Source organism: Equus asinus, chromosome 14 (assembly GCF_041296235.1).
Source record: "Equus asinus isolate D_3611 breed Donkey chromosome 14, EquAss-T2T_v2, whole genome shotgun sequence".
In the NCBI taxonomy this organism is placed as follows: domain Eukaryota; kingdom Metazoa; phylum Chordata; class Mammalia; order Perissodactyla; family Equidae; genus Equus; species Equus asinus.
Window position 1 is genome coordinate 17,228,797 of NC_091803.1, and position 18,943 is coordinate 17,247,739.

At 60.2% G+C, this 18,943-nt stretch overlaps 1 protein-coding gene across 2 annotated transcripts; it reads right to left on the bottom strand.

The window, feature by feature from the left end:
- Positions 1 to 95: 95 nt before the first annotated feature.
- On the bottom strand, positions 96 to 16,528 carry STX1A (syntaxin 1A). Of its 2 annotated transcripts, XM_044747217.2 has the most exons (10): positions 16,431 to 16,528; positions 8,642 to 8,719; positions 8,208 to 8,307; positions 5,483 to 5,557; positions 4,673 to 4,746; positions 4,479 to 4,587; positions 4,318 to 4,391; positions 3,445 to 3,582; positions 1,845 to 1,955; positions 96 to 1,511 (listed from the first exon to the last, which is right to left on the bottom strand). In XM_044747217.2, exons 1-10 carry the CDS (start codon positions 16,458 to 16,460, stop codon positions 1,434 to 1,436), a joined length of 867 nt encoding a protein of 288 aa, XP_044603152.1. In that variant the 5' UTR covers positions 16,461 to 16,528; the 3' UTR covers positions 96 to 1,433. The 2 variants fall into 2 exon arrangements, with proteins under 2 accessions (XP_044603152.1, XP_070340537.1); XM_070484436.1 differs by lacking the exon at positions 96 to 1,511 and having other exon boundaries at positions 1,845 to 2,038; positions 16,431 to 16,525.
- Between the last annotated feature and the right edge of the window lie 2,415 nt (positions 16,529 to 18,943).

Consider the following 18,943-nt stretch of genomic DNA (forward strand, 5'->3'; position numbering starts at 1 on the left):
ATGCTGAGCCCATTTTCCCTTAGCCACACATACATTCATTCACCCCCAAGTTCTAAGGCCATGACACTGTGACAGTAAGAAACCTTGGGCAGAGGCATGGTACAGATACAAATGTTTATTCTACATAAAAACTTCACAAAATGGGCAGCTGGTTGTACCAAGACCTTTGGTGGAGGGGTGAAGGAAGGGGTAAGTCGCTGTTAAAGAAGGCAAGACGGACAGTGGTCACAGTCACTGGGCAGGAGCAAAGCTGAGGGAAGGTGGGGCACAGACGTGGCCCGTCCCCTATGGCATGCACTTGCATGCACACTCCCTGCCTGCCAACGAGGAAGAGGGGTCTTGGGGTGGGGGCACATCTCCAACTTGCAAAGCCCCAAGATGGGGAGACTGGAGGTACCCCTCCTGGCTGGCTGCTGAATACTGCATCCGAGACACCTGACACCCATGTGGCACATCAACGGGGGACAGCAAGCGCAGGACGTGATTGCAGGCCTGAAGTGACACTGACTTTCCAGAGCACAAGAGAGCAGGGATCACTGTCCCAAACATGCAACACAATGGCTTGAGGACCTGACTAAGGCCTGCTGGGGAGTGGCTGGCCCAGGCTGTGGGCTTCAGCCAGGGCAGAGGCCTGACTGGGGCACCAGCCAGCCTCTCCCAGAATGTTACCTGGAGTCAGGCGTAGCCCAGAGGGGTTGCTCCTGGTGCTGTGGGAATGTCAGGCTGAGGCATCCACAGACCTGTCGGACTCTGCCCCTAGGCAGGGGGTAGGAGCCCCAGGTGAAGGCGGGGGGCGGGGATCCTGGTCTTGACACTGCCAGAAGCCACCTGGCCACGGCACCCTGAGCCTCCCTGGCAGTGATTGGCTGTTAGAGGCTTAGAGCTGGGCTGTCTCTCAGGGCCACCCCTCCCCTAACCTGAAAAGCAGCACCATGTGGCCAGCTGGTCCCCACCCCTCAGGGGGCATGGCTTAGGGGGACAGCTGGAGAGGACAGGATGGGGCAGATGGGTTGGTCAGGAGGAGGTAAGGTTGGGGTCCAGAGAGGGCCTTGATCCCAGGAGAGGGGGGACCCCAGGCCAGAGTGGGATGATTGGGATTGTGGCAGGGGAAGGGGCCCATGGCTACCCTGGGCAGCCCTGCCTGGTAAGCGTGAGACAGCCTGGGCCAGGGCCTGAGTCTGTCCCTTGCTGACCCATCGCCACCCCGCTGGCTGTTTCCAGCCTGGCTCCCCTCTGCCTCTTCTGTACAGACGCGCACTGTTACAAAGATCATGCACATGACGGCTCAGGGCAGGGTGGGTACGGAGGGCCCTGTGGCAGAAAAAGGAGCAGGATGGAGTAGGAAGGACGGAGCTCCAAGCCACAAGGCGGCAGCAGCCAGGGGGCCTCCTCCAGGTGGACCATCCAGAGTGGAGTGGCAGGTGGGGTGCTCTCTATCCGAAAATGCCTCCAAAGGTGGAAGCAATGACAATGCCCAGGACCACACAGCAGATGATGATCATGATCTTCTTCTGTACCAGGGAGGCAGGAAGAACAGCTTCAGACAGTGCCTGGGAGGGTCTGGGGCTCAGGAAGGCTGAGCGCTCTGGGCAGAGCTTTGGGGCGTGTGGCACAAAAGGTGAGTGAAGGGGCTTGGGGCCACTGGGGAGGGGGCTATGATGAGGGGTGAAGGCTGGAGAGTCTGGGGGATTGAACTGGGGGGAAGGTGATGGCCAGAACGTGTCTGGGCAGGTGTTACAATGGGGTGCCAAAGGCCTGAGAGTCGGGTGAAGGATTTGTGATGGTCTGGGGGCTCTAATGGGTGCATGCGGGACGGAGGCTGAGGCAGAGTTGGGACCACTGACCCGGCGTGCCTTGCTCTGGTACTTGACGGCCTTCTTGGTGTCAGACACAGCCCTCTCCACGTAGTCCACCGAATGCTCCACGTTGTACTCGATCCTGTCAATCATCTCCCCCTGCAGGGCGGGGGGTACTGGAGCTCCAGAGGGCCCCCCTCAGGGTCGGGAGGGGGCTCAGGGCAGGACATCGGGAAAGCACCCTGAGGTTAGGAGAGAAAAGTGGGGTGGTGAAGAGGATAGGGTCCAGTGTCTCCCTGTGCCCCTCTGGCCAGGCACCCTGGGGAGCTCCCGCCTCTCCCCGCAGAGCAGCCATCATGGGGAGGGAACTGGCCATGCAGTCTCAGCCAAGGGCGTGGGGACCATGCAGAGAACTCAGCTGGAGCCCTGACCCCAGTGCCTGGAGCCTGACAAAGGACAGCATCAGGCAGAGGAAGGCAGGGGCAGGTGAGCTGGTGTCTGGCTATAGCTCACAAGGTGACCACAGTGAGCCCCACCACACTGTTGGGCCCAGCAGTCTGGTCCCATGCTGCCCCCAAAGGCCACTCCAACCTTGATGCTGCCCCACAGGACTCTCAGCAGTGGCGTGCCCACTCTCTCTCCAAGTCCCAAGTCCCCCGCCCTACTGGTGTCCACATCACCAAGCGCTCTCACCCGGTGGCGGCAGGAGCCTCCTTGGGGCCTCCCTGCTTCCTAACTTGGGTGACACCACTTCCACACTTAAGACCCTGTGGTCTAGAAGAGAAGCCAGACACCCAGCACCGCCCACAAGGCCCTGCCTACCTCATCTCCAACTACGCCTGTGTTCCAGCTGCATGGACCCCCTTTCTGCTCCTCAAATATGTCAGGCTCTTGCCAGTTTCAGGACCGTGGGGTTGCTGGTCCCTCTGCCCAGGCCAGCTCTTCACTCTTCCCCCGAGAAGTCTTCAGAGCCCAAAGGCCACCTCCTCAGAGAGGACTTCCCTGACCACCCTGTCCAAAACGGCCGCCGCAGGGACTCTATCATAGTGTCACTCCCAATGTGGCCCTTGGACTAGTAGCATGGGCATCCCCCTTGAGCTTGTTAGAAATGTCAATGCAAGGGCCCCCACCCTGAACTACTGACCTCCGGGAACTGGGGCCAGGAAGCTCACAAGCCCTCCAAGTGATTCTCAGGCACTTTCGAGTTTGAGAACCACTGCTCTATCACATAGCCTCCTAACATTCCTGAGCACCTGGCACAACTGGAGAATATTCCATTTATTTACTTATGCTACCCTTTCGCCCAACAGACGACAGCTCCAGGAAGTGGGCCCTCAGCTGTCCTGGTCACTGCTCTGCCTGACAGGGCCCACATGACAAACAGCTAGTGAAGAAGACAGGACAAGGCTGGGTGTAGGTGGCCAGCGCCATGCAGAGCCATGCAGCGCCTGGGGCCTGGTGGCCGAGCCATGCAGAGAGGGTCCTTCAGGTGGCAGGGCTCTGGAGGCAGTTTCAACAGCGGGGGCTTAGTTACCTGAAGACTTGGTCCCTCCCGGGCAGGGCAGCATGTCAGGCAGAAAGGGTGGGGTCATTGCAGCCCTGGGTGCTGCTGGGGGCTGGGGCGGAGGGCAGTGGACCCAGGCCTCACCTGGCTCTCCACGAGCATGGCCATGTCCCTGAACATGTCGTGCAGCTCACGGATGCTGTTCTCCAGCTTGATGATCTCACTGTGCCGGGTCTCAATCTCGCTCAGGGCCTGCTTCGAGATGCTGGAGTCCATGATGATCTAGGAGGTAGGAGCAGGGGGCTGGGACCCAGGGGCCTGCTTAAGGGGGACCAGGATAGCAGGATGCCAAGGGTGAAGGCACCTGGGATGGGCAGGGCTTGAGCAAAGTGTTCTGGAAGCAGGACTGAGGCTTCCCCCAACTTCCTGCTTGGCCCTTACTTGCCATTACCTAATTTCTCTGAGACCTGATTTGCTGTCTGCACTATGGGGTTAACAACACTCCCCCTGTGCTTGCACGGAGTCCCTGCTGAGTGTGAGTGCTCACCACCAGCCTTGTACAGACCCGGAGTGGACTGCCCCAAGGACCCAGGCTTGAACCACGTTCCTCCCACTGATTGTAACTGCCCTCCCCTCTCTCTTCCTGGGACCCACATCCCCTAGCTGCCTCCCACCCTGTGTGCCACCTCCTTCACAAGGCCCCCCTGCTCAAGCGTCACCTGAATGTAGAGATGGCTAAGGGCACCGAGTCCTCTGGGACGAGTAAAAGGCCCTGAGAATGGGGGAAGGGGTAGCAAGGAAGTGGGAGGAGCCAGGAGACGGGTCTTAATTCCACCTTTGCCACTAACACTTAGGTGACCTCAGCCTGGTCCCTTCCCCTCTCTGGGACTCACCCTTCTTTAAAACCTGTCTCACCAGGTGGCTGTGTCAAAATACTGCCCAGACCCAGCACTTTGCACACACACCAGGGGTCCTGGTGGGCGGGGTCCCAGTGGGAGGGTTGGGGTCCACACTCACCCCAGAAGCAAAGATGGCCGGGTTCCCACTCTCCAACATGTCCTCCAACTCCTCACTGGTTGTAGTCCGGCCAGCTGCGAGCAGGGGTCACACTGAGTCCCACCTCCCCAGGAGCAGAGCAACGGCCGGCCCCTCAGCCCGGCCCCACCCGCTCAGCTTACTGATCTCCAGCTGCCTCTGGATGCGGCCCTTGCAGCGCTCACGGTAGTCAGACTGCGTTGCGTTGTACTCGGACATGACCTCCACAAACTTCCGGGACAGTGTGGAGTGCTGGGGGTCCGGGAGGGGGGGGGGCATGGGTCAGGCCCCGCTCCAGAGCCTCAGGCCCCTGCCCACCCCAGAGTCTGGCCTGCACCTGTGTCTTCCGGATCCTCAGGTCCGCCGAGGAGCGATTCAGGCCTTCCTCCTGCTCGATGCTCTGCTCGATGCCTGGGGGACAGATGGCTGCTAAGCCACAATCTGCCCCCATTCACCACTGCCCCCGACCCACACCCCCCAGATCTGGCTCAGGACTGCCCCTGGGGGTCTTGTGTGGTCTGTCAGTGGGGCCACATCGGAAGCAGAGGAAGAGAGGGCACCAGGCACTGATGGAGAAGGCTCTTCCCAGTGTGAGGCATGTGCAAGTGTGTGCATAAATGCACACCCACTTGTGAGGCCTCGGGTACGTACAACGCTGTGTGTGTGAGCGCTTCTGTGCTGGGCCTGGTGGCTCAGGCCCACCCTGTCTCTCTCCTGCTCAGGGAGGCTCTGCACCCAACCAGGGGCCATGCCCAGAGTGGGGAGGGCCAGGTGTCCCCAGCCTGCAGGGCACGGGCCCCTAGGCCCGTGCGTTGGCAGGGCCTGTATGTCTGTGCTCACACAAGCACACGGGGGCTTCTGAGTGGGCCAGGCAGTGCTGGCCACTCCTTTAACCCTATTTAGCTGAATGGGGGCACAGCCCAGAGTGGAGCATGCTCTCGATGAAGCTTCAGGCATCTGTCCGAGGCCCAGCCCAGAGCCTGGCACAAATGGGCCTTGCCAGGTAGCTGTTGAGTGGATGGCACCCTCATGAAGGAAAGCAAGGCCCAGAGTACCCCCTCAGAGTTAGTGAAAGCCCAGGGCTGTGTAGGGGAGGCAGGCCTGGGGTGCCGCCCACCCCCAGACAAGGCCCAGAGCCCAGACTCACCCTTGAGCTTGGAGCGCACTTTGTTCGCTGTCTTCTTTATGTCGGACATGAGCTCCTCCAGCTCCTCCTTCGTCTCTGGGAAGGGAGAAGGAGTGAGGGGAGGCACCCTGGGTTCCTCACACCTGATGTTCAGGCTCAGGCTGATGGGGACTCTGGGCAGACCCTGAGTCCTGGGTCTCCCCTCTTTCCCTGGTTGAGGCTCTGCCTGCCCCTACAACCCAGGGCCAGGGCCACAACAGCTGCAGCCTCACCCCCTCTCTCATGCTGCCTTCCAAGGAGCCTCCCTTCCTCCTTCACTGGCTCCCCCGCCCCCTGCAGATAACAGATGGGTCTAAATTTAAGGCAGAAATAATTGTGGAGCAGCTGGTGATGCTGGAGTTGGCTCTGGGGAACAGTTACTTGATACTTGGTTGAGGCAAGGTGGGGGGTGTGGGCTCACCTAGCATTACCTGGTGGCTCAGGGGGGTAAGCATCCAGCCAACAGGCTGCAGGGGCCAGAGGCGTGGAAGCCAGCCCCTCTGTCAAGCACCCTGGGTGGGGCAACCATTGCTCTCCTCACAAAGCCCCCTCCATAGGTGCTGACGAGTAGAGGCCAACTGTTGAGTGCCCAGTGGGGACAGGAGGCACCTGGCCTGGGTGGGAGCTGATGGAGAAGAGCTTCAAATAGGCAGGCCCCCTGGGGCATAGTCGGCTCTGGACGTAGCAGGGAGCTGGGTGTATGAGGGTGAAGTTGGGGGAGGGCAGTGGCATGGTGTTGCTGGCCTTTGTGCCAACTGGAACCATCTCCCTGAAGCTGGCAGAGGCCATGGGGGTGCCCAGCTTGCCCTACTCCTTGTGAGGGGTTGACTGGCAAAGTGGTGCAAGATGGCTGCTTCCTTCTGGGGTGCTGGGGGGAGTAATGGGCCCCAGCAGCGCTCCAGCCTCAGGGCAGCCCCCGGATTGAGCTCCTGGCTGCAACCTTTCTCATCCTCCTTCTGCTTGCCTCTGGGCTGGGGCTTCTCCTCTAGGGGATTGGGGAGAGACACTGACAGTGGCCGATCAGGTGGGTGCCACGTCCCAAGTGGAATGTGAGAGGAGCGAGGGGCTTCAAGGTGCGGAGGAGGGCTCCTGATTTGTATGAACAAAGGAAAACTTGGTTACCAGCTGCTCTGACGTCTCAGCCTCTTTTGCTCAGACCCAAAATAGCCCAGCCCGGATGGCAGCCCCCAGAGGAGCAGAGCAAGTCTCGGCCCAGGAAGGCCCCCCACTCCCTGCCATCTCTTCTTGTGACTCCTTGTTACCTCTGCTCTGCCTCTGTGCTAGAACCCTTCAAGGGGAGCCTCTCCCCTTGGGAAGTGCCCTTAGCCCACATCACCGACAGCTGGGTCCTGACTGCTCAGCTCATGGGTGGTGATTCTGAACTGGTGCCGACTGACATTGTATGACACAGGGAGAAGTGAGTGTTGAAGGTGGCACAAGGGAGCTGAGGTGGGGAGCTGAGCAGCTCCATTGCCGCACGGCCACCTGTCTGCCAGCAGGTGAGAGGCCAACTCGGCAGCTCTTTACAGTACTCTGTTCACACAGGCAGCGCCCCCTGACCAGGAGCCACCCACCCACTGCCCCCAGACAGATCTCTGGGGAGAGGGGAGCATGATGGCTGCCCTAGACGTGTGCGCTGCTTTGGGTTGTCCCTCTTCCCTTCCCACCCCTTCCTGGGACAGTCTCCTGGCTCCCAGCGCACTCATTTTGCCTTCCAAAGGCCTGGCACTTGGTTTGGTTGGTTTGGCACTGGCCTCGGGTTCAAGTGCACCTTGGGGCTGTGGAAAGATTTCCTCTGGGTGCTTGAGGATGCCACTGTGCCTGGGGTGAGGGCCATGGATAGGGAGGAAGTGCTGGAAATGAGCCTGACGTCAAGCCCTGGGCACCTCCCCTTGACCACAAGAGCAGCCAGGGCAGGAACTCGCCCCGGGCTTTCCCACCAGGTGCAGGCTGCACCCTCCATGAAAGCTGGAGAAGTGAGAGAGGAGGCAAGCAGGCCCATCACTGCCCCTGGGGCTGAGGGGGCACCCCCTTGAGAGGAGGGGATGTGGGGCCTGCGTGCTGCCAGCCCAGCACATAATCGTGTAGTAATCAGCACCTCACCAGGAACTCTGACAGCCGGGTTGGGGACCCGTCTGGGAACAGAGTGGAATGCGGACACATGCGGGCTCCCTGTGTGCGGGGAGAGAGGTGACCTCCTGGAGCCCTGAGAATGCCCAGCTCCGGGGTACCGGTGGCCAGGTGCCAGGGCTGCCAGCTCTTTCTGGAAGCTCTGCCTGTTTGGCTGGCCTGCCCTCCCACAGCACTGACGCCTCAGAGCTGCCATCTGCTCCCCAGGGAGGCAGGGAAAGGGAGGGGCTGGGCTGAGAGGTCTCCTATTGATCCGAGGCAGCTCCCTCCCTCCTTCCCTCCCTCCCAACATCCTAGGGCTGCAGCCAGCAGCTGCCTTAGAAAAAGGCCAGCTTACCTGGGGGGCCGGGCTGGCTGCCTGACCCCACCCCTCCCACCATGCAAGTCTTTGCGTGAGGCCCTGGGTCCAGCAGGGATACTGGGCACTGACCCCCAAGCCCAGGCCTGGGACAGCTATTTCCTGAGGTTTCCTAGGGAGCCCTCCCCAACCTGGCCAGGCCCAGGTGCACCTCCCCAGCAGCAGACCTTCCTGGAGGCCTGTGGGGCCTGAAACCCGGCCCCACACCTACACACTCACTCTCATCAGGGTTGGGGGAGGCCAGGATGGCGCTGTGCTTCCGCTTCACCTCCTCCACATTCTCAGAGATCTTGTCAATGAAGCCGCGGATCTCCTCCACCTGTGGACCAAGGCCAGGTGGCCAGGAGGAGAAAATCCAGGGAGGGGTTTCTTGGGCTCAGGGCTCGCTCAGAACGGGGTTGGAGGTCAGGGCTCAGGGAGAGACTGGGCTAGGCTTCAGGTTGGGGGGGCAGGGGGCGTGAGGTGAGGCTGGCTGCTTCTAGTATCCTGGACCAGGGTGGGGAGAAGCAGGCAGTTCTAATCCCAAACTTGACTCCCCTCTGAGCTTCAGTCTATTTACCCTCAAAACGGGTGCCTCTGGGCTGCTGAGCCTGGCACAGGTGTGTAACAGCCCTACCAGTGTCCAGGGAGAGGCGGGGTGTGCTGGCTCCCACCTGTTCAAAGAACTCATCCATGAAGCGGTCTCGGTCCACAGTGACAGTGACATCGTCATCATCATCGCTGTCCTTGGCCTGCACAGGGGTGTGCACACATGAGCAGGACCTGTGGTGGGACCACTGGGTCCTGCTGGACTGGGATCCCAAACTGTCCAGCATCCATATATAGGAGGCTCGCAGGCTGCAGCTCCAGGGCCCCAGCCACCCGTCCGACCTCTTGGTGGGACAAGGCCTGGCTGTGCCCTCAGCGCAATCACAGAGAGGCCTTGCCTATCAAGTGGGTGACAGGACCAGGTCTCCATCTCCAGGCCAGGCCTCCTTCCCCTGCTCAGCTCCTGCCCCTTCCCACAGGACACGTGTCCTCCCAGCACACCCCACACCCTCGGTCAAGCAAACCTCAGGGCTTGGTGCCTCCGCCAGTGGCCCCAACTCACAAACTTGGCCTGAGACAGGCTTCCTGGCAGCCAGCGTTCTCTACTCTCCTGGCCCGATGGTTTTAATTAAGATGGGGCCTTGAGTTCCCAAACTCCCTTCCAGGGAGGGCCCTGGAGGGGGAGGCTGGGGGCTGTCCAGCCTGGGTACCACCATCTCCCTCCCAAAAGGTTGGATGGCTCAGACACGGGCCGTGAGAGACACCGCCCTAGGGGCTCTGTGAGGTGCTGGCCTTGCCACTCAGCCCTCTTGGGGATCCGCTCTCCTTGTCAGTCCTGACACTGGACTTTGATCCTCTTTCCTTCCGGGCCCAGAGAGGCCAGTCATGTTGTCACCTGGCTGGCGGCCTGCCTTGGGCCTCAGGTGCAGGTGCAGGCCCCACCCCGCTGACCCAGGCACTGGCCCAGGAGCAGCTGTACAAAAGCCAGCCCATCGTGGGGTGGCATAATTACACCTCTGCCTTCCCTGCATGCTGGCCATGCTCATTACTGTCTGCCTAATACACCTGGAGTCGCCAGGGTCAGCCCACTCTGCTGGCAAGACCAAGGGTCCTCTCCACAGTCATGGCAAGGACATCCAGGGCAAGACCATCACCCCTTGGACTGGGGTTCTCGGGCTTGGTCACACCTCATATCTCAGTGCCCCACAAGAGGTGGTGCCAGCTGGCTCGGCACTGGCCCTCACCTCGCTACTCTCTCACATCAGAGCCAAGGATAGGAGCAGGCCAAGGTCAAGGGGGTGGGGAAGCTGAGGGACCCGGCAGGCTGGGTCCCACGAGTGTGCTGGGGAAGGGCCGGTTCTGGGCCAGCAGATACTGACTGGCCGAGGGACTTCCCCCTGGGTCTGTTTTCTCCTCTGTGAAATGGGGACAGTGATGCCTGGCTGCAGAGGGGGAGGCTGGAAAAAGGTAGACACACAGCATGTTCCGAAGGCGGTGCCCCTGGGCTCTGGGGTCCTACTACCCCACCAAAGTGGGGACCAACCAAGAGAGGGGGTTGCTTGGAGTTTTATGTAGGTGGCTTGGGGGGGGCCTCTCATCAAGAGCTCACACCTCCTCCCCCAGCAGCTAAAATAACTCCTCGCTCCCACAAGTGCCTGTGGCTGCTACCAGGTGGCCTCCCTCCCCCCACCAAGCCCACCCATAGAAGCAGAGCATCTAGGAGCCATTTCCACCCTTTTAAGCCACTTTTAGGCCAGGCCCAGGAGCTGAGCCAGAGTGCAGCCTGGAGGAGCCCGGTTCCCCCTCCTGGGCAGCCTGCCAGGTTGGGAGGTGGCCCCAGGAGCTCCTGCCGTTCAGCGCCCTGCCCTCTCTGGCCTTCTGTGCCCAGAGAAGGGCAGGGGTGGATGAGAAGGGGTGGAAGGAGAATTTTCCTGCTCCCTTCCCAGAAAGAGTAATGACAGCTAGGGCCAAAGACAAGCCACCTGAGTTCTCAGAGACGAGAGTCACTGCCACAGACCTGTGGGAGGCCTCTGTGGCCTCAGCCTGCCCATCTGTGAAATGGGGACCTATCTTGTCCAGGCATCCAGCTCTGACCTGCTACCTCCACAACCTCCTCAGAGGACTGAAGGCTGGACTTGAGGGGTGGCAGGAGAGATGCCCACACCCTCCTCCCGGCTCTCCACCTAAGAGGGTAGAGCTGAGAAAGGGAGACCTGAGGCCTGGGTTGGACTGGGGCGCGCAGCTGGGCGCTCACCCTGGAAGTGGCATTCAGACTGGCCCCAAAGCCAGCTGGAGGGTCCAGGGCCTACCCTCACAGCTGTGGTCAAACCAGCCGTGGCTCCAAGCAAGCCCTTGAGGGGATGCTGCAGGGGACCCTTTCCTCCCCAGTCCTACGGCTTCTTCTGCCCCAGGACTTCTCACCCAGCCCTCCTCTTCACCTCACTGCCCCACCCCACCTACAACGATCTCCCGTCCCCTACAATCCACTGGCTGTCCTGCTTTCCCCACACAGTTCCCTCTGATTGGAATGTGATTCCACGAGGCTGACATTCCCCACATCTGTAGATGCCACCTCCTCCCAGAAGCCTTCCTCAGGTCCCCTGGGTCAGTATCTTGCTCCTCTGGCTCCCCTCACTCTATTCACATCCCTGCTGGAGCCAAAGTCACAGACTCTCGGGCTCTAAGGGACCTGAAAAGTCACCCTGGCCGCAGCTTCCAGCCTTAACTTGCATGCTTCCTGTGATGAAGAGCTCACTAGCTTTCCCAGGTGGCTCTGCCTATCTGAGCCAGCCGCAATTGTCAGAAAGTCCTTCCCTTTCCTGTGGCTTGTCCCCAGACCATAAAGAACCTGTTGGTGCCCTCTCCCTGGGCTGGCCCTGCCAGAGGTCTGAAGCAGCATCCACACCCTCCCTAGGTTTTTCTTCTTAAGTTGACCATTCCCTCCCTTTCAGATCCTTCCCAGGGGCTCCAAATTATAGCCTCTGCCCCAGACTTGTTCCACTCGGCCTCTGTCTTCTCCTGCAGTACAGGGATACAAACTGAATCTGCCTGCTGATTGTGGTCTGAGCAGTGCCAAAGAGCTGACCCATCCCCTCCCACTTTCCACATGGTCTACCTCTGTTAATGCAGCCAGAGATCACCTAAGTGAACATACAGCACTTCCTAACAAGGAAAGCCCCAAGCTCTTCCCCACCACTGTCTACTCAGTTGGATTTGGGGCTCAACTGAAGGTCCTTTTTCCTGTTTCATTTCTTCATTTGTTCTGATCCTTGTTCCAGTTTGTGAGAATCTGATGGCTTGTGACTCTGTTGCCCACGGCAACTTCATCCACATCTAAGCCAGAGCCCTGTGGCACCTTTCTAGAGGTGTCCTCCAGATTAACTCAGACCCCACTGGACACTCAGTTCTCACTGGACACTGAATAAATGACAAGGATGTAGGATGTCAGCTCCCACCTCTCCTGCCCCCAACCCAGACACACTTCTGACCAAAAAAAGAACTAGGACCAGGCTGGCATGCCGTCTTCCTAGTGTCCTGCGCTAGCCAGGGTGGTCATCATGCACAAGGTGGGCACCCAGATTTTTGCTGAATGATCAGGGCCCCAGCGCCCTTGGGAGTCTGCCAACCCTCTCCGAGTGGCAGTCACAGCTCCGGAGACAGGGCTGGGCTGGAGGTGGGGACTTGGGCAGCACCGGCAGGGAGGTAGCAGCTGGAGCTGTGGGGCAGGCACAAGCTCGAAGGTTCACACATCTTCCGGACGAAGCCACCGAGACATCATATGGGCACCTTGCCTGCCACCCGGCCAAAGTGGCTCCACCTCTTTCTCCTGAGGCCCCCCCCCTGAACCCCCCTTCCCAAGGGCCCCACAAGGCAGAAACTGGGGGATATATGCAATCAGGAATGAAGGGGGGGGAGTGCTGCCCCCACCAGGTGACCTTCAGGAAGAGAACACCACCAGGCAGAGAGCCTCTGGTGGAGGCCCAGCAGCCCTGGTGGTCTCTCCTGGCAGAGGCTCCAGGATTCCAGGATACCCTGGGGGGCGGGGGCAGGGGCCGGTGGGGAGCAGGCAGCCTCCAGGCCGGTCCCAGGGGAGGGGCCGGCTGGCAGCTGCCGGCAGGGTTGATTCACTTCTGCTAAGCAGGAGTTGCTGTTGTCTGCTTTCAGGCCTACTTTTCCCCTTCATCTTTTTAATGACTAATCAGAGTCACATCACTAGAGCAGAGCTGAGTCAGGGGTGTGTGAGAGGCCAAGCTGGGTCTCCAGGGACGAGGGCTCTCCATCCCGCTCCCTTCACCCTCCCCCCATCCTGTGTACTCCCTCCTCCACTAGGTCCTTGCTTACAGCAGGGTCTGCCCCTTAGCAGGGCCCCAGAGGAGGTTGGGAGGCAGCTTTAGGCCATGGAAAGGGACTGGGCTCTGTTCCCAGGGGCTGTGTGACCTTGGATAACTCCCTAGCCCTTTCTCGACCTTAGTTTCCCAATTTGTAAGATAGGAGGTTGGACCAGATAGTTCCTGCAGGCCCTTCCAGCTGCACCCCAGATGAAAATACGCCCAAATCCATGGTTTCTTCTGGGGAACGCCAAGGATGTGGTGGGAGGGAAGGAGGCAGCCCCACCCTGGGCCTATTCTTCACCCGTTTGCTCTACTCTACAAGGCAGATCCTGCTGGCTCCATTGTACAGACGAAATGAGCAGAGGGAGGTTAAGGCACCAACCAGCCGGGTGTTGCCCCAGGACCCTGGTCTCTGCCCAGCAATGAGAGCTAAAGGGGAACTGGTGGGTGAAGCGGGACCTTGGGTTTCCCCATCCAGGCCTGCCTGGCCACTCCTGTGAGCGGGGCCCTGCTCTAGAGCGGGTGTCGGGACCACCCACCATTCTCTCTTGGTTGGGCATTCCCACTTCTCTGCTTTACTGGTCCTTTCTTTTGGACCCCCTTCCCACCCTCCTCCCATTCAAATCCAACTCCTCCTTCTGGGCCACCCCAAGTTCTCTTCTTCCAGGAAGGCCTCTTGCAGGGTCTGGCTGCCCCAACTCCCCCTCCTCTGTCTGTCCTCTGGCTCCTGCAGCAGGTTCCATGTGCCCCACATGGTCTAGCACGTAGATCAACACTGTTCTGGGCCAAGGGAGGGGTGTGCCAGCTCCAAGAAGTCCTCAGAAAGAAAACCAGGGAGGCCTCTGAACTCGGGAAAAGTGGCAGCTGCATCCAGGGTACCTGGGATGGAACGGCGTTGCCTGGGGACACCTTGCCCCAAAGTCTCCCAGCTATGTGAGTCTGGACCAGTCTGTGCCCCTTAGGCCTCCAGGGTGCCCTTCTGATCTCTGAGGGCTGCCTACAGCATTGAGGCCCCCACAGTGGCCCCCGATGATCCCTTTATGCTCTGTCTGCACAACGGGAGGATGAGCCCCATGAGAGGTGGGGGCTGGAGAAGGCTGGAGGGCTGGAGAGCACGGAGGAAACGCGCCAGCTCCTTCCCCAAGTGTGACTTTTATAAATAAGCTCCCTTCCCTCCCTTCCAAATGTGGTGGCGTCGGGAGGGAAAGGAGGAGGAGGGGACGAGGGAGCGAGTGTTGGGGGTGGTACAAGTCACTGTCCCAAGCACCACCCCTGTCCAGCCCAGCCAGTACTGGCCTCTTAGTTCTGGGGATTCTGGTCTGAAAATTCTGACTCCTGGGGCGCCAGGTCTCCCCCAAATATGGAGTCAGAGACAGGAGACCTGTGAGCACTCCTCTTGCCCTGAGAAGCTGGGTTCTAGGTTTTCCTGCCTCCACTTCATAGATGGGAACCCAAGACCCAGAGGGCAGGAGCCTTGTGGGAATGGCAGCCCCCCAGACTAACCGTTCCACCCCAGCCGGGGTGGGCTCCTGCCAGCTCTTCCTTGAGGCGGCTAGAAACACCAGTGGGCAGGGCCACCCAGCAGTGAGTACAGCAGCCTGCAGGGGCTCCAAACGCCTGGTGTGGCGTCTGGAGAGGAAGCCTCAGTAGACTCAGAGAAGCAAGGCCTCACCGTCTAAGGGACCACCCTGGACCACCCTGTGTGTGTGTGTGTGTGTGTGTGTGTGTGTGCGCGCGCGTGTGTGTGTGTGTAGGGGGAAGGGGTCAGAGAGAGACACACCAGAGCACGAGACCTAGGGTTAGCTCCCTACAACCCAAGTTCTGAGGATCCCCCAGTCGCAGGCAAGCCTAAGTCTGACCATCTTCATGACCAGGCAAAGCCTCTTTCTACCACCCCACTTGATCTACCAGACAAGTCAATTCTCTCTTGTGCCTCAGTTTCCCCTTCAGCAGAGGGGATGAAGGCTGATGAGCCAAAGGCCCTGTTAGATGTAAAGGACGGTGCTCGCCCAACCACATGGTGCCCACATGTACTCTCATCTGACCACCAGGCGCCCAAACATCAGCAGATGCACCACACAGCCATTCATCGCAACCTTCTTTCTGACTCACCCAAGGACAGGAAACTGAGGGCAGCCGCAAGGGCTGGCTGGTGAAGTGTTTAGACACCACATAAGACAAGAGGGACCAGCTTCTTCTCTCCAGGGGCTGGGCACTCAGCCAGGAATCACACAGGTCTGACAGGAGGGTGGGGGCTGGCAGCAGGGCAGGGGAAGATGGAGGCAGGAGAGCACAGTTCCCAGCTCCACGACGCCCAGCAGACAAGGCTGGATAATGGGGGAGACCCAGGCATGAACGCAGGGAGCCCCCGAGCAGAGTGGACAGCCAAGTGATCGAAAGGCCAAAGGACACTTGAAACTTTCCCTATGAGGGAACCAGGTCTCTGGCTCTAAGCTGGGCAGCAGGGGGAGGACTGGGGAGCCCAGAGTCTCCCCAGAGATTGGCAGGCAGGGTCTGCCAGCAGCGTGCTCTATCAGAAGGTCTGATGAGACTCAACCCCGTCTAGACCTCTGATGCCTCCTCCCTACAGCCAGGCTTCATCTCCTTCACTGCCCCCAACAGGCCCCCGGATAGCCATCCCTAAGGGCAGAGGTGTGAACATCCTGGTAAATGGCAGAGGCCAGGGGAAGGGGGCCCTGCTGATGAGGAGCAGGCTGCAAGGGTCTCTGTCAGGGCTGGGAGAAGGTGGGCTCTGACTCACAACCTTTGCGCATCCTCCTACCCCCCCAAAACCCCGCTCCTACAGCCACACCCCAGGGGCCTACCAAGGCACAGGTGGAAAAATAGGTTCAGGTAGGAATCAGACCAGGGAACCTCGGAAGGGTCTAGAAAGCCAGCCTGGACTGCCCAGAAGCCGGGAAGGTGGGCTGAGGGCAGGTCTGGACCTTTCAGGGACCCCGGCGAGCAGCAGATCCTGATCGCAGGCGGATGGGAAGCCACAGGTGATGCGAGCTACAGGTGACGGGAGGGGATGGGGGCGGCGGGGAGCCCCGGGAGACCACGCCCGTCGGAGGAGCGCGCCCCACCCGACCGCCCGCCGGGTTTCCGCAGCGCGCCCGCAGCGGGCTCTGGGCAGGGGACCGCCCCGGCCCCTTCCCACCGCGGTCCTGCCGGCTGTCGAGACCACAAGGGGGTACAGGAGGCTCAGTGATGAGGCACAGTGGGGGGACATAGACGGGACCTGCTCCGCGGGGCGAGGGAGAGGTCAGGCTCCTGTCCCGTCACCGATATCCGATGATACCCCTCCGACCCCCCAAAACACGGGGGCGCCGAAAAGTTTATCCAGGACCCCAGGCTCCAGCCTCCAGCCCGCGGGCCAACGGGCCCGAGCTCACGCGAGCCCGTGGTCCCGAGAGGGTCCGAGGGGCGGGACCCGGAGGGGGTCGGGGTCTCCGGCCCCGCACCGCTCCCTCCGGCGCGGCCGGGGCGCAGGGGCTGTAGCCCGCGGGGCCGCCGGAGCCCGGCGGGGAGAGCGGCGCGCGGGGCGCCGGCGGCGCGCGGTGACGCGCGGGCCCGGACTCACCGTGCGGAGCTCCTGGGTTCGGTCCTTCATGCTCCCGGGAGTGGCCGCGGCGCCGGCTGCAGCCTTATGAGCCCCGCATGCGCGGCGGCCGCCCCGCGGCTGCGCAGCGCCAGCCCGGCCCCGCCCCGGCCCCCGGGACCCCGGCCCAGCCCCCAGCCCGGCCCCGCCCAGCGTCGGCCGGTCCGGCTGGGCCCCAGCCTGGCACCTGGGGCTGGGAATCCGGCTCCCGGCCCCCATCCCCCACAGGGTCCCCTGCTGGGGTCGAAGCCTGGGACCTCGTCCCCCTGTGTTCTCGACGCGGGTTCTCTGCCTGCGATCGGGCCCCAGAGCACCTGCTCCCTGCCCTGCTTCAAGCTGCCCTCGACTCAGCCGCTCAGCATCCCTCGTTCTGGATCCTGGATCTTCACCCCCAGAGCCCCTCACATCCCTGGGTACTTGCTGGAGGTTGGACCCCGCCCCGCCTTGATTTTATTGCCTTGGAACTTCCAGCACCCCCCTCCAAAAACCTCCTCCCCAGTTCCAGCCTCGGAGCCCCTACCCTTACCACTTTCCCCCTCATCTCACCCCGACTCAGGCTCTGGGCCCTCTTCCCCAGGATTTCTCCGTTCACAGGTCTGCTGCTGGGTGACCACGCTTTTCGTTTAGTTTCCACTCCCAGAAGGATGTAGGAAACCTTCTGTCTTTGGGGAAGGGCGATCTGACTTATAGCCCTCACGTCCCTCTTTCCCTCATCTCAGCCCTAGGTCCCAGCCTCAGGCCTGAGATCCTACTTCCTATCTACAAGCTGGGGGCATCCCAATCAGAGGCCCAGCTCCCTCTGGCACTAATGGGAAAATCTTAGCAGTACCCTAGAGGGGTGGTGGGTGGGGGCTAGTCAGTAGCAGATGCTCCTTTTCTGGTCCCTGCCAGACTCTTGTTCAGATGGCAGCCACACACACCCAGCTGTTCCTTCTGTGTCCTGGCCCAGACCCTCTTGACCTCGAGCCAAGCGCTCCCCCTCCTTTTCCCCAGGGCTGCCAAGGTGTTGCTCTGGAGCTGGGCCAGCCCCCTGCTGCCCAGTGTGTCCGAGCCTGGCATTTCTCCCAGACTGTGGGCACAGGTTAGCTGGCTGGCAGGCAGGCTGGAGACACTGTCCCAGCCATCCCTCCTTTCTTGGAAAATCTGGCCCCGAGACTAGCTCAGATGTGGCCTGGCAGGAGAGACAGCCACACCCCTTCCAATTGTCCAGACCTCAACCTGAAGTGTCCCACAGAGCAAGTATTGGTGGTAGTCTGACAGATGCGAAACCGGGACTCACCTGCTAGGACTTGCCCGGGGTTACAGGGAACAGGTGGCAGGGAAGGTGCTGCCTAACTGTGTGCAGGCTGATTCAGTGGGGTGGGTCATGGGTACACCCCCAGAGCCCAGTGTCTGACCCTGTGGGGAGAGGGCAGGAAGGGGAAACACAGCTTCTGGTCTTAGAGAACCCCAATGTCATGCCAACCATCACTTACTGAGACGCATATTAAAGGGTAGCAGAAAAAATGAATAAAGAATGAGTGTGCGCCCTTCACCTTAAACTCTGCCTTTCTGATAATAGGTCTTACCCTCATTCAATCATTCGTCAAACATTTCCTGGGAAACCACGCTGTGGGGCCACTGTTTTGCATTCAAGATGCTCCTAGCATAGTGGGAGAGACAGACATGGTTTCAATATGTGAGGGATCCTGGAGGGCTTCCCAGAGGTGGCGTTCGAGGAGTGAGGTTGCATCAAGGAGTGGTACAGGCATTCTGGACAGGAGTGTTCCCAAAGACACTGGGGTGGGGGCGGGGGTGGGGGAGCATTTGGAGAAGGTCAGCAGCCTGCTGTGGCGCTCACGTGTGAGGGTAAGCATGGGTGAGAGATGAGGCCAGAGAGGGAGGCCTTGAATGTTAAACTTGATTACACAGACCAGGGGAGGCAATTGAGGGTCAGATTTTCATTCCTTTAATTAAAGAGTATTAATTGAGCATCTACTATGTGCTGACTGTTCTAGATGCTGGGGACGTGACGTGAAAACAAGACAGACAAAAGTCCTTGCCCTTATGGAGTACGCATTCTAGCAGAGGAAAGAGATGGTAAACAAATGAATAACATCTATAATGGTGAGAATATGCTATGGGGAAAATAAAGTAGGAAAAAATGGGTGGGGTTGCTGGGTTTAAGGGGGGATCCCAGCTTTAAATTCGAAGGTCAAGGAGGGCCTTGCTGAGAAGGTGGCATTGGAGTAAATATCTGAAGGAGGTGAGGGAGTGAGCCATGTAGGTCTCTAGCGGGAGAGCATTCTGGGCAGAGAGAACTTCAACTGCAATGACCATGAGCAGGGAGCATGCCCAGCATGTTGGAGAAACAACAAGGAGGCGAGGATGCCTGGTGCATGGCGGGTGGGGCAGAGCTCAGAGGAGGTGAAGTCAGAGAAGTCGCAGAGGGGCCTTCTAAGTGACTGTGGGTCCTTGGGCTTTTCCACTGAGTGGGATGGGAGCCCTGGGAGGGT

Coding starts and splice junctions, on each gene's coding strand:
- STX1A (XM_044747217.2), bottom strand. CDS start 16,460: ATGAAGGACCGAACCCAGGAGCTCCGCACG. Junction 4,747..5,482: donor AGTGCGCTCCAAGCTCAAGG/GTGAGTCTGGGC, acceptor TCTGTCCCCCAG/GCATCGAGCAGAGCATCGAG. Junction 4,392..4,478: donor CCAGAGGCAGCTGGAGATCA/GTAAGCTGAGCG, acceptor CCCTGCTCGCAG/CTGGCCGGACTACAACCAGT.